Source organism: Olea europaea, unplaced genomic scaffold (assembly GCF_002742605.1).
Source record: "Olea europaea var. sylvestris unplaced genomic scaffold, O_europaea_v1 scaffold4273, whole genome shotgun sequence".
NCBI classification, from domain to species: Eukaryota; Viridiplantae; Streptophyta; class Magnoliopsida; order Lamiales; family Oleaceae; genus Olea; species Olea europaea.
The window spans coordinates 9824-24136 of record NW_019262580.1 but is presented as its reverse complement, the minus strand read 5'-3'; the positions used below and the strand labels follow the sequence as shown (position 1 = coordinate 24136).

At 34.2% G+C, this 14313-nt stretch overlaps 1 protein-coding gene across 1 annotated transcript; it reads left to right on the top strand.

Annotated features, from left to right (window-relative positions):
• The first annotated feature begins 3563 nt into the window (after nucleotides 1–3563).
• On the top strand, nucleotides 3564–8773 carry LOC111387812 (alpha-xylosidase 1-like). The gene is made up of 3 exons (XM_023012401.1): nucleotides 3564–3918; nucleotides 4040–4728; nucleotides 6649–8773. Exons 1-3 carry the CDS (start codon nucleotides 3710–3712, stop codon nucleotides 8526–8528), a joined length of 2778 nt encoding a protein of 925 aa, XP_022868169.1. The 5' UTR covers nucleotides 3564–3709; the 3' UTR covers nucleotides 8529–8773.
• Nucleotides 8774–14313: the final 5540 nt, after the last annotated feature.

Below are 14313 nucleotides of genomic sequence, written 5' to 3'. Positions count from 1 at the left end.
AAATATTTATTGAGTCCAATTCAATTATGCTCAAATCAACTAATACTTTCTACAAATGAGCTGAAATTTAACAGGTTAAGTTTTAATTTTTTATTTATTTATTTTTTAATCCATGATGATAGCAGCATTAATTGGAATTTACGTCGAACTGCAAGGGCTCGCTTCAAAGTTGCAATGGACAACTTTACTTAAAAGACAAACAAAAGAAACTCATTTCTGGGAGAAGATCGAGCTTGTCTGATTATGCTTAAAAGTAAATCAATTTTAAAGCATAATCCTCAGAATATGAATTAGAGTTTTCTTACGAAATTGTGTGCACTTTGAGTACTTAACAAATATCTTTCTCTATGTGTGTGACACCAATTTATTTATGGGGAAAATTTTCTTTTTAGTACACATTCATTGAAATTTTTATTTGTCATCGACTTTAGAGCTTGTTTGGAAGAATTTTTTTTTTAGTAGAATATAATTTTTTTGAGAATATGACATTAAAATGTATTGTAATCAATAAAAATTGTGACTTGAATATAATTACTCATATTCTAAACGTGTCGATGAGTTATTTTCCACTCATTAAGAAGTAGCCTTGTTAAATAATACTTGATCGACATAAACCACCACAAAATCATCGTTAGATGATTCAATAACTAGTATTGGAGTTCTCGGTCGGACCAAATTGCATTTGTCCTATATCCTCAATATGTGCAAAGAATATGATTACCGTGGTTTGTATTTAATCAACACTATCAAGAACCGGGCCTAAAACATGGGATCAAAAGAAGAAAATCCTCGTCAATGCCAAAGGGACAAAATTAAGGAAAAAAGGAAAATGTTGGCCAAACATTCATTTGTTGGATGTATAAAAACTCAATAGATAGTTTAATATCTTAAATAAGGAATCATATCCAAAAAATTGGATTGCTAATCAAATAAAATATTATCATGCATTTTCCTAAAGGGTAATTGGCACAAAACGTCCTTACCTTTCAAGTTTATTGTGGAAAACGTCCCTACCTTTCATTTTTTGGCATTTTTGCCCTCATTTCAATCTTTCTTTGCGCTGGACGTCCTTCCATCCATATTCCGTTAGTTTTTCCGTTAATTAAAGGGTAATTGGCACAAAACGTCCCTACCTTTCAAGTCTATTGTGGAAAATGTCTTTACCTTTCATTTTTTGGCATTTTTGCCCTCATTTCAACCTTTCTTTGCGCTGGACGTCTTTCCGTCTATATTCCGTCAGTTTTTCCGTTAGTTAAATACAAAAATACCTTTTTCTTTCCATAAACAAGGATAAAATTGTCCTCACCCACTTCACCCCTTTTTCCCGCCATCAACTTAGTCCATAAGTAACAGTAGCAGCGACATGAATCTGAAAATACTTTAAATGATTAAGTTAAATAAAGAAAAAATATCGTGAACACATTATATTTCACAATTTCACAACTACTGTTGCTGTCATCTTGTGTCACTGGAAAATTTTAGAAAGACATATTAAATGGGTAGTCAATTTATAATGAGCCAAAATGGTGAATGGTTCTTTTTGGTTCAATGGAGAAGATGAATGGCTCATTTTAAATTGACTCATTATAAATTGACTACCCATTTAATATGTTTTTCTAAATTTTTCCAGTGACATAAGATAACAGCAACAGTAGTTGTGGAATTGTGAAATATAATGTGTTCACGATATTTTTTCTTTATTTAACTTAATCATTTAAAGTATTTTCAGATTCATGTTACTGCTACTGTTACTTATGGACTAAGTTGATGGCGGGAAAAAGGGATGAAGTGGGTGAGGACAATTTTACTCTTGTTTATGGAAAGAAAAAGTTATTTTTGTATTTAATTAACGGAAAAACTGATGGAATATGGACGGAAGGACGTCCAGCGCAAAGAAAGTTTGAAATGAGGGCAAAAATGCCAAAAAATTAAAAGTAGGGACGTTTTCCACAATAGACTTGAAAGGTAGGGACGTTTTGTGCTAATTACCCGAATGTTTAACGGAAAAACTGACGGAATATGGACGGAAGGACGTCCAGCGCAAAGAAAGGTTGAAATGAGGGCAAAAATGCCAAAAAATGAAAGGTAGGGACGTTTTCCACAATAGACTTGAAAGGTAGGGACGTTTTGTGCCAATTACCCTTTTCCTAAACATATATTTCGAAATATAGGGCAAAACTCTCCCTAACTAGCAAATAGAACTGGCCAATTCAGATTACTTTTATTTATTTATTTAAATAGAACAATTTCTTATTTTCTCGAATTCAAAATGATTTGATTCAAATATACTTATGAAATAAAAAATGTAACACCCGGAATAAAGATTGAATATATCGTGTTCAACTTAGTAGTACACTTACGTAAAAAATCGAATTAAACTAAAATTTGACTTGTTAAATAAAATGCAGATGAATGTTCGATTTATGGGCATTCAACAAATAAAATTTGAGTATTAAGCCCTTGTTTGAGTCTTATTTTTCTAAAAATTTATTTTTCAACCACACATTCTTTAATAAAATGATATTATTCGTAAATCAAAATTTTTCCTTAATTTTTAATCTTGCATTCTTCATCAATCTACGATTCTAAATGCATTATTTCCTCCAAAATGGGGCTAAGAGTATTTTTTATCTCCCAAATCAAACGCGTCGGTCTCCCCTTAACTGATGTTTTGCAGCAATCACTTATTGGACCACTTGAACTTTGGGAAATAAACTCACACTTTGTTTATTATTTTATTTTATTAATACTGTTTTTTCAATTAAGTGCATGTTTGGTTTGGATTAAAATTCGATTTTAATCTAAATCAAATTCAAAAAATTACTGTTAATCATATTTTTTATGGATTCCACAACTTTTTAACCACACATTTTAAATTTTTTTTATAACAATCTATTAAAAAATTTAATTTTAATCCACATCAAATATCCTCTAAAACGAAGGTCCACTTAAATCGGAACTTGTTTTGGAAAATAAATTGGAATTGCAGGGTCTGAAAATTTCAATTAAAACCGACGGTCCAAAAATCTGGCCTCATTATTTTATTAATACTAATCCAATATCGTTACACGTACACGTACACGTACACAACAAAATATTTAAATAAAGTGCATCATACAATCATCAACGTGACAAACCCAATCAAATCATGATTGTGTCCACACTTCGTTTTCTTCACAAACATTTTTCTCTCCACAGGCTTGTCGCCTAGTTTTTGGAAGGTCAAAATGTCATCTGAGTGCAATTTTAAATTTTTTTTTTTCAAGGCCAGTCGAAATTTCTGAACTTTGTAATTAAAATTTATCAGTTTCTAAGTCTAGAAGACTAAGAAACAATGAATTAGACAGCGGAAAGAATGATATAATCAGGTTTCATTGGACTACTTTTAAACCATTCCAAATCAACTTTACATTTTACTAGTAGAAGAACTAGTTGGTCTCTTCTCCTTTCTTATGTTGCCACCCGTAATTGATTGTACGATTGATTGGCATAATAAATCAACACTGTCATTGTAAGAGAGACAAGATTATGACACAAAAAACTTACTCCAATCAATTAAGAGAGATTAATGGGGGCATGGGACCAATGTAAAACCCAGAAAATTTGGGACCCAAATAAACACCATAGTCACATGCAAATTCAAGAATTCTGCTAATATAAATCCAACTCCCCAAGAAGGTTCATTAGCCATTAGGCGAGTTTCTCTATCATGTTTTCGTGTAGAATTTTGCTAGCATTCTTGATTCTGTGCATTCTTGGAATTGATGTAGCCTTCAGCACTTCAGCAAAAATTGGCAGAGGCTATCGTTTGATTTCAGTAGAAAATGCCCCCAATGGTGGCCTTGTAGGGCTTCTTCAAGTCAAGCAGAAAAATAATATCTATGGCTCTGATATTCCTTTCCTGCAGCTCTATGTTAAGTAAGTTTACTCAATCCCACAAAATTCTTTTTTTTTTTTTTTTTGGCCCCCTTAAAAACCAAAACTAGTTTTTTTTTTTTTTTTTTTTTTTTTTTTTTATAATTTTTCTTCGAATTTTCAGGCATGAAACGGTTACCTGTTTAAGGGTTCACATTACTGATGCAAAAAAGCAAAGATGGGAGGTTCCCTACAATCTTTTACCAAGAGAAAATCCTCCTGCAGTGAAACAAACATCTGGTGCATCTCTAAAGAATTCTTACACAACAAAAGCTAAAGAATATGCAGGAAGTGAGCTAATATTCACCTACACAACAGATCCTTTTACGTTTTCCGTAAAAAGAAAATCAAACGGTCAGACCCTTTTTGATTCTAGATCAGAAGAATCAGACCCTTATAGTGATTTGGTGTTCAAAGATCAGTATCTTGAGATTTCCACAAAATTGCCTAAAGATGCTTCACTGTATGGTTTGGGGGAAAACACACAGCCCCATGGGATCAAACTGTATCCAAATGATCCTTACACTTTGTACACTACTGACATCTCAGCCATTAATCTTAATGCTGATTTATATGGGTCCCACCCGGTGTACATGGACCTGAGGAATGTGAATGGTGAGGCCTCTGCTCACGCAGTTCTGTTGTTGAACAGTAATGGGATGGATGTGTTTTACAGAGGGAGTTCTTTGACATATAAAGTGATTGGGGGTGTTTTTGACTTTTCATTTTTCTCTGGTCCTACACCCCTCTCTGTAGTTGATCAGTATACGGCTTTCATAGGGAGGCCAGCTGCAATGCCCTACTGGGCTTTTGGTATGTTTCAAATCTCTTTTCAACTTTTATTATTGTCATTTCTTTCTTTTTTCCAAATTATTTTGGTGAGCATTTGCTCATTATATTGGTAGGTATAGATATTTATGTGAAAAATGATAAACGTACATGTTTTTTCCATTTATATTTTGGTTAGAATTTGCGAATTTGGTAGGTAAAGATATTTAAGTTCTTCTATGTCAAAAATGAAAAACGTTGACACAAAAGATATGATGTGTGATAACGATCAATACTTGCTCCTGTTAGACCTCTTACAGAGTATAGGTTACATTCAAACATCTTATCTTATTGGTAAACAAGGTAAGGTCCACGAAGTTTCTCGTAGAGTATAGCTCACATTTAAAAAGGTTGAACCTTAACCTTGAGGGCCCCTACCGTCCCACCCTAGAATTTTGTGAGAGAAATAAATCGTGGGATGTGAAGTATAGCTCACATTTAGATAATATGTTCTGTTGCAATGAATTAAAATCCTATTAATTCACACAAGAAATACATTTTCTTGTTTTAAAATCTTTTGGTTTTTTCCTTGAGATTACGGACCCCACCAGAGCATGTTTGGCTAAGTTTAAAGAGCTTACTTTTCTAGAAAAGCAAGTATTGTTTGTCAAAAAGATGACTTTCAAATTTATGATTGGAGAAAAGAAACTTAAAAAGTAACTTTTACTTCTTTTTCATTTTTAAGTTTATCCAAAGAGACACACATACCATGAAATGTTGATGTTTCTCCGTGCTTAGAAGTGCGCTTTTTTTTTTTTAACTGCTTTTCTCAACCAGATGCCAGAGTTGTGTAGGAAATTTTGGCCAAACATCTGTAGCGAATATTTCTTGATTCCTAGATGTGTTTTTTGAATTTTGAAGTAAAAATGTATTGATCTATGATCGAGTGAGTTGGTCTTTTTGGGAAAGCATATGGTAGTGGGATTGCCTATGTGTCGCGTTTTGTGAAATACATTTCTTGATGTCTGTAATAGAGATAAACGTAAGTTGGGAGATTGCTCCAACAATTTCTGTTTTCTTCTCAAGTATATTTTATCTTTTCACATTCCCCTTTCAATCTCTATTAGCTGAAACTTCTTTTTCTGTAGAATGTGACAATCTTAAAAATCTTTAGCCCCATATCTCATCTTGTGATCAAAAATCAAGATAATGTTTTGTTCTTTCTTTGAAGCAAAAGGTCATTTACGTTTAGCTGATGTTAATAGACACTAAAGATGTAAAGTGAATAGAGCTAATGCGACGAAAGTGAATAGAGCTAGTCCATATCTTGTACAAAGATATATGACAATGACCAGTCTGGGAATACCGATGAAAGTCCAAAACTCTTGAGTGGTGCTGCATCAAGTAGATATCTTTAGCCCAATTGATCACTCCTAGTAGAAAACAACAACTGGACCACCAAAGAAGCCCTGCACATTTCATTTTCCTTATGACCATTTATTTCCCTATATGAGGTGTGCTTGAAGAGCAATGTATCCTTGATCTTAATTACGACTACTTTAGGTCCTACCTTTATAATTACACCATAGGGACTTCACTGTCTGCAATTATTTTTTCATGCTCAAAAGGCTCAGGGGACATGTCTAATATTTCTTAGTCTACTTATGGAGGAAGATGTTACAATGAGTCATATTTATCAAGCTAGCGAGAATTTTTTATTAATGATCTAAGTTGTAAGAATTCGACGTAATGTATTCTTATATACAATCTACCAAAAGGCTCAGAGGACATGGATATAGCGCTTCTCTTATTTTATTTCATACTTGGCTGCTGGTAATTGTTCCTGGTGACTAAAATGTATTGTACTTTTATATGGACTACTGCCTCTGGTGTTCCAATGGCTCAGCTGGAACTTTTGATACCATTTCCAAATTAATATCTTGATTTTCTTTTATGATGCCACAGGTTTCCATCAATGCAGATGGGGTTACCATAATTTATCAGTGGTGGAAGACGTGGTTGAGAGTTATAAGAAGGCCAAAATTCCACTTGACGTTATATGGAACGATGATGATCATATGGACGGACACAAGGATTTCACCCTTAACCCAACCAACTACTCTCGTCCAAAGTTGTTGGCGTTCTTAGAAAAAATTCATGCGCGAGGAATGAAGTATATTGTAATCATAGACCCAGGAATTAGTGTTAACAAGAGTTATGGCGTCTACCAAAGGGGCCTAGCCAATGATGTCTTCATTAAGTATGAAGGTAAGCCGTACTTAGCCCAAGTCTGGCCAGGAGCACTTAACTTCCCGGACTACCTTAACCCAAAAACTGTTGAATGGTGGAGTGATGAAATCCGTCGCTTCCATGAACTTGTACCTGTGGATGGTCTATGGATTGACATGAACGAAGCGTCCAACTTCTGCACCGGTCTTTGTACACTCCCGGAGGGCAGAATTTGTCCCAATGGAACTGGGCCTGGTTGGATCTGCTGCCTTGACTGCAAGAACGTAACAGCAACCAAATGGGACGACCCCCCTTACAAGATAAATGCTTCTGGAATACAGGCTCCAGTTGGGTACAAAACCATAGCGACTAGTGCCTATCACTATAATGGTGTACTAGAATATGATGCCCATAGTATTTATGGTTTTTCGCAATCAGTTGCAACCCATAAAGCTCTTCAAGGGCTACAGGGGAAACGTCCATTTATATTATCTCGATCCACATTTGTTGGTTCGGGTCACTATGCTGCACACTGGACAGGGGATAATAAGGGAACATGGAAGGATTTGAAGTATTCAATTTCTACAATGCTGAATTTTGGAATCTTTGGGGTTCCTATGGTTGGTTCAGATATATGTGGATTCTATCCTGCACCTACAGAAGAACTCTGCAACCGTTGGATTGAACTAGGTGCATTCTACCCCTTCTCGAGGGATCATGCAAACTATTATTCTCCGAGGCAGGAGCTTTATCAGTGGAAATCTGTGGCTATTTCTGCTAGAAATGCTTTAGGAATGAGATATAAGCTTCTTCCATATCTGTACACACTGAACTACGAGGCGCACACTACAGGGGCACCAATTGCTCGACCACTATTCTTTACTTTTATGAATGAGACAAGATGTTATGGATTGAGCACCCAATTCCTGCTTGGCAGCAGTCTAATGGTGTCTCCCGTGCTGACGAAGGGGAAAAGTGAGGTCAAAGTGCTCTTTCCCCCGGGGAGTTGGTATGACATATTTGATATGACACAAGTCATTGTATCAAAAGAATCACATTTCCTCACACTTGATGCACCTCTTCATGTGATCAACGTGCATTTATACCAAAATGCCATAATCCCAATGCAGCAGGGTGGATTGATATCTAAAGAAGCAAGAATGACTCCTTTTACCCTCATAGTGACCTTCCCACTTGGATCAACTTCAGGAGAAGCCAAAGGGAATCTATTCCTCGATGAGGACGAGCTCCCAGAAATGGAACTCGGAAATGGTTATTCAACATATGTCGATTTCTCTGCAACAGTGAGCAAGGGAACGGTGAAGGTTTGGTCAGATGTTCAAGAGAACAAGTTTGCATTGGAGAAAGGTTGGATCATTGAAAAGGTAACAGTACTGGGTTTGAAAGGAATCGGAGGTGCCCTTGAAATCAAAATTGATGGAAATCCAGTTGATGATATCTCCAAGGTAGAATTTATCACAGCAGGGCACAAGTATCCAGATAAACTCGAAGAGGGTAGCGATAAAATGAAGAGTGTGATGGTGGATGTTAAAGGCTTGGAATTGCCTGTTGGGAAGAAATTTTCTATATCCTGGAAAATGGGAATCAAAGCTTGAGGAAACATCATCGTTACAACTTTATGAGGAAACATCATCGTTACAACTTTATGTTACCAGTTGTTTTTGACATCAAATTTCAATCAAGATTCGGAGTGGAGAGGAGATGAGACCAAGTTATATTCGTCCCTTTTCATGTAATCAGGCCAAAATAAATTTATGTTACTGATTATGTGTTTTTGCAATGCAATAATACTATCTTTAAGCATACTTCGATTAAGTATCCATTCATTTTCTTTCTTTTATGGGCGAAAAACCGAGAAATAATGCATTGTCACCATCTTCGTCTCCTTTGTCTCTATTTATATTTCTAACTGAATAACATTGGAGATGACATGAACGAACACTTTCTTCCTTATTCATGGATCCGAGCAGAGGTTGTACTCTTCGTGTTTGTAGTAGTGATATGCTTTCATTATCTAGAACGGAAAACATTGTCCATATTGAAAAAGTCCAATAAAACAAGACAAAATGGAAAAATAAAAATGCATTCCTTTTGAAAACTTGTCCCCTCGTTAGTGGATCATTTTTAACCTTGAAATGTTTTTTTTTGGGTTTAGATTCTGAAAAAATAGTTGACAAATAGTAGACATCATTTTCAATTTTAATTAGTGAACTAACTTAAATGGACAATCATACCAATTTGTAAAAGTACGGTGATCACTGGTGTATTTAACCAAGCAATAATTGATATTTCAAGTGAGCATATTTCGAGTCTTGTCTTTCTAGAAGAACGATAAAGATAAAAAGGATAAAAGAAAGAAATACATACGTGCCATATCTTTATTGATTTGGTATATGCATAGTATTGAATTGTCTCATCTAAGTGCAAAAAAAATTATTGTTTAAATGTCTTTACCATGCCGTCCACATATGGAATGGATTTAGCTTTTTATTAAAGCCAAACATACTCACACCATGTTCTTTATAATTGTACCACATTTTAGTTGCATAAAAAATTCATAACATTTACTTATTGTTCCACTTATGTTTCTAACTTTTTTTTTCTTGTTGCATTTTTATCTTCATCCTTCATTAATCAACATATTCGATCTGTCCTTGATGGCGATTTTCATCCAAAAATTCCGTAAAAATTGAGTAAAAAGACTTATTTGTTTTTTTGTATTTTAAATAAGGAAAAAAAAAAAGGAAAACTAAAGAGCACACTAGTAGAATTTTCGACATAAATTATCATAGGACAAGATTTTCTAATTATTGGGAGGTTAAAGATAAAAACATGATTAAAAAACTTACAAATACAAATGTGACAAATAAACCTTCTACTTAGAGGTCAATTACTTAAAGTGAGAGTGTCTCCAATGATAATTCGAGAAGAGTTGTTGGCCTTGGCCTTGGTATTTCAGGTGCAAATGGATCAATTTCAGTAGTAGAGTACTCTCTCCAATGTGCGCAAACAAAGATGGCACTATTGTTGATGTCTATTTCAGAGATATTTAATACAATTAAAATGTGGTACATTTATAAAAATATGTAGTATCAATATAACCACCTTATTATTAAAGATGTATTATTCACAATTTACAAAAATGAATATTGGTGAGAGTTGAACTCCATTGGCTTCGATTTATCTAAAAATATAAACTATCATTGATGTCTATTTCAGACCTTTAATACAATTAAAATGTGGTGCATTTATTAAAAAAAATATAGTATCAATATAACAACCTTTTCTATTAAAGATGTATTTTCTCACAATTTACATAAATGAATAGTGGTGAAAGTTGAACTCCATCGGCTTTGATTTATCTAAAAATATAAACTATCAAAGAATGAATAAATTTATTTACTTAAATATGATTTCCACAAATAGGCTTTACATTTTGAATTTCACCTATGTTAAACTATATGCCACATTGAATTGTTCTCTCGTTTTCTTTTCAAATTGGACAAAAGACTCTGTTTGTTATTGATGTGCTTTTAAGAGAATCAGATATTTATTGTGCTGCAAGAAGGAAGATTGCAAAAAAAAAAAAAAAAAAAGTTGGACTTTAAAATCAATCATAAATGTTGACCTCCAAAAATGGCCAACAGGTGTCGTTAGAAGACAATGTATATGTGGATCTGTTTTGTAGTATTTCTATTGTAAATATAAGGGTTTGAGGAAGAAGATATTGAGACAATGGAGAGATATATTATGTTCTTTTTTCCATTCATAGATTCATCCTTTAAAATGATACAAGAATAGGAGTATTTATAGTGTTACTCATGAGACATTGTCTATTGCATGAGTAGCCACATGGCTTCGTCTCCTTAATCAAAGTATCTAGTCCTAGCCATCATTTTTTGCTTTTTAGCTTGTGGTGCATTTAATGTTCTTACACATAGGAGTCATCCTATTGACAAGACAATATATTTATATTCATTACAAAGATCACATCATTCAGTTCTTAAGATATGTTTGTCAGATCCTCTGGATGTCAAGGACCTCGGTGTCAAGGGGTTCGACGGGAAGATGTGAACCCACTTCGGATGACCAAGGTTAGAACCACTTTGGAGAATTCTAGCAAAACAACCTCGAAGTTCAGTGCAACAACCTCGGTCGTTGATCACTTATAGAGTGCTTCACTTTAGGGCCTCGGCCACTTACTCAGGGCTTCGGCTTAAGGACCTCTTGAGCCTCAATTTAAGGCATGGACCTCTTCTTGAGATTTGGTGGACATTCTTGAAAACACGTCGATGGGCACTTTGGCTATCTTTGAAGGCAGCTCTGTTGAGCTTTGGAGGCACCTCAGCTGACCCCCTTAAGAGCCTTAACTCATCCATGTATTCCACGTGTATTATTGTGGTGCCTCAGCGTGGCATTTCATATTCGACCAGTAACAATAAACAAAGCCAGAGAACTTAATGTCTCTCTCAAAATAAGGGAGCTTTTGTTTCACATTTTTGTAAAAATGAAAATAAAAAATATAGTCATTATGAACCCACACAAAAGATAAATATTCAAATTTGGTGGCTTAATGATGGATAACGATCGTATTTTTTATTTTAATGAGAAAAGAATGAGAAACAAACATGAGCTAAATCAGGTTAACTAACATCGATTGTCATTGACCACTCGTCCAATTGAATTATATTAAAAACGTCTGACTATCATAAAACGAATTAAAATACCCAACTCTAAAGTAAATCCTAAAATTCAATGACCAATTAACATTTAAATCCATCGTTGACATTTTACAATTTAGCCCCCATTTGGAAAGAATTTATAAATAAATAGAAGTGAATGATAGATAAATGGATATTAACTGTGATCTATTAAATTTGACCATCTATAAATAAATTATAATGCTTGGCAAATGTAGACTTAGTTACAAGCAAGTTTTAAAATACATAATTATTATATGAATATCCGCGATAAGAAAGAGAAAGGAGGGACAAGGACAGAGTAGTGACATGGAGTGAGGGTACAACAACTTGAATCAGAATGCTTGTCTCTTCTGTACATTTTATATCCCAATCTAACAACTTGAATCAGAATGCATGTCTCTTCTGTATATTTTATATCCCAATCTAAATTAATTGCAAAGAGTGTGGATCCTTCCCGGGATACATTAGAAATAAGGAATTTGGCTTCCATTCATTCACGTATGAGGAATGAATGAATCTAAGCCCATGTTGAATCAGAATCTATCTAGGCTTCAGTTTTTGTAATAAATGTAATGTACTAGTATAAATTTATTATTTTGCAACATTATTGGTGAGTTTTTTATGTGCTGGCGGAGCATTTGGTTTTCACTTTTCAGGGATTTTTTTTTTAATGAATGTAACATTAAGGAACTGAACGAGATAGTGCAAGATAATTTATATAATCAATCTTATATTTATTGACAATATAAGTTGTTGACCTTGAAATTCGATGAGATACGTGGTCAACGTATCCCGATTCTATTTTTGTCCATGAGTAAGTTACATGCACGCTTGGACAAAGCGTTGATGCGCATGATTGTAACTTGAAGTGAGAGAAACATTGGACTTGACTAATTGGATCTGAGTTGAAGAGAGAAGATACCAAGTTGTTTTGCAATATACGAATCACATTTGAAGTTATTAAGTGTGAACTTTTATAGTAAAAAAGAAAAAAAAGAAAAAAGTGACTTACATAGGATGCATGACACGTTGCCTCATCTCCAAGGCTGAATTAGGCTTGATAAGTGTCAATCCTAGTTGTTTTAGGCTTATGGTCATCTTAAATGACCTAAATAGCAATCATCCTATGTAATAGCCCCGTTTTATGAAAATGGCACAATAAAGTGATTGAAGCGCCAACTACCAAGCTGTTGAAGATGTTAGGTTTTGTGACTCAATAAGGTTAGGAGTTTTCTGAAATTGCGTATTTGATTTTTAATTAGAACGGAAGATTGTATCAAAGTTGAATAAGGAAAGGAAATTCTCTGTCGGTCGAAGTTCTATGCACAATTGTAACTGAATTTTAACAGAGTTTCTTACTTTCTAGGACTCTTCTAACGTTTGAAACGTGACCTATAAATACAAGACTCCTCTGTCAGTTTTGTTTAAGAATTATTGTTGTGTCGTAATTTCTCTTCATATTGTCAATTAATACACATCGTTCCTTCGGGATTAACTATCTTCGTTCTTATTTACTTTTAATCTTATTTCTTGTTGTGATCTTTATTACTACATATTGTGTCATTAATCTCATTCATTACAATCCCTCCGGGTCCAACAGAAGATACTTCATGAAGTTGAGGCTATTTGCTTTGAAAATGCCCTGCATCAATTTGTGGCACATTGCCTCAGACATTACATTTTGGACGAGGCACTTCAATCTAGTGCAAAATTTACTTCAAATTTCAGTGTAGAATTGAAGATGGCCTTAGAGCTCGATTTGAAGTTTTTTAACTTGATAATGTTTAGTGGTTTACTATTTGTCAACATATTAAACTATAATTAATTATAATAAATTATATTTATTAGACTACACTAGAAAACTAGCACAAACGGAAAGATTGGAAAAGGGAAAATGAGAGGGGAGATTCAATTTTGTTAACAAAAATAAGAATATGACCAATGGATTTAAGTGTAATAGCCATGAATTATGCTCTAGGTACAAGAAGTTTTCACACATAATTCACAGAATTTTAAAAAATGCTGACCTGGTAATTCTTTTCATTTACTGTTTATTCTTTTTTCCCCTCAACCAAGTGATTTGTTTTGAATTCTTGCACAATTTCTGTAAAGTGTTTACTGTACTTGTAGCAGCATTGAATAACCACTAGAGTAATGCCACATGAACATGGAGCTTGTTAAACAATTTGACAGAATTGTATTGATCTGTTTTATATGATTTTTGTCCAACATCAAATGCAAAATTTAAATCATCGGACATTTTGAAATTCTCCCTGGCAAACTCCCATATACAGAGGACTTAACTCTTAACCATTGGTTCAACACAAGATTTGATCAATTGATATTGTTGTTGAGTGAGTGGTGAGAGTAAAATTCAGAGCGATAGATTCAAAATCTCTTGTTCATGAAATAAGGGTTGTGTTATGTGTACAAGGGAAGGGAGGAGTTTAGAATACCTCTAAAATACACCTCTATTTGAGGGTGGATGATTTTTTTTACAATATTTTACTCATACGAGGCTTACTGATATGAGTATACTGATGGGTTCACACCACTCCACATCTGTGCTGACCTTTTGTCAACCCGTCACTGTGAAAGTCACATGCCAACACGTGAACAATAATCAATGACATGTCACTTTCAGAGGAAAATCTTTGTACAAAAACGCCGCCTTCGT

Excerpts from the sequence above, each read along its gene's own strand:
- LOC111387812 (XM_023012401.1), top strand. The coding sequence starts at position 3,710 with ATGTTTTCGTGTAGAATTTTGCTAGCATTCTTGATTCTGTGCATTCTT. Across the intron at positions 3,919-4,039 it reads TTCCTGCAGCTCTATGTTAA|GCATGAAACGGTTACCTGTT; the intron begins GTAAGTTTACTC and ends TCGAATTTTCAG. Across the intron at positions 4,729-6,648 it reads AATGCCCTACTGGGCTTTTG|GTTTCCATCAATGCAGATGG; the intron begins GTATGTTTCAAA and ends ATGATGCCACAG.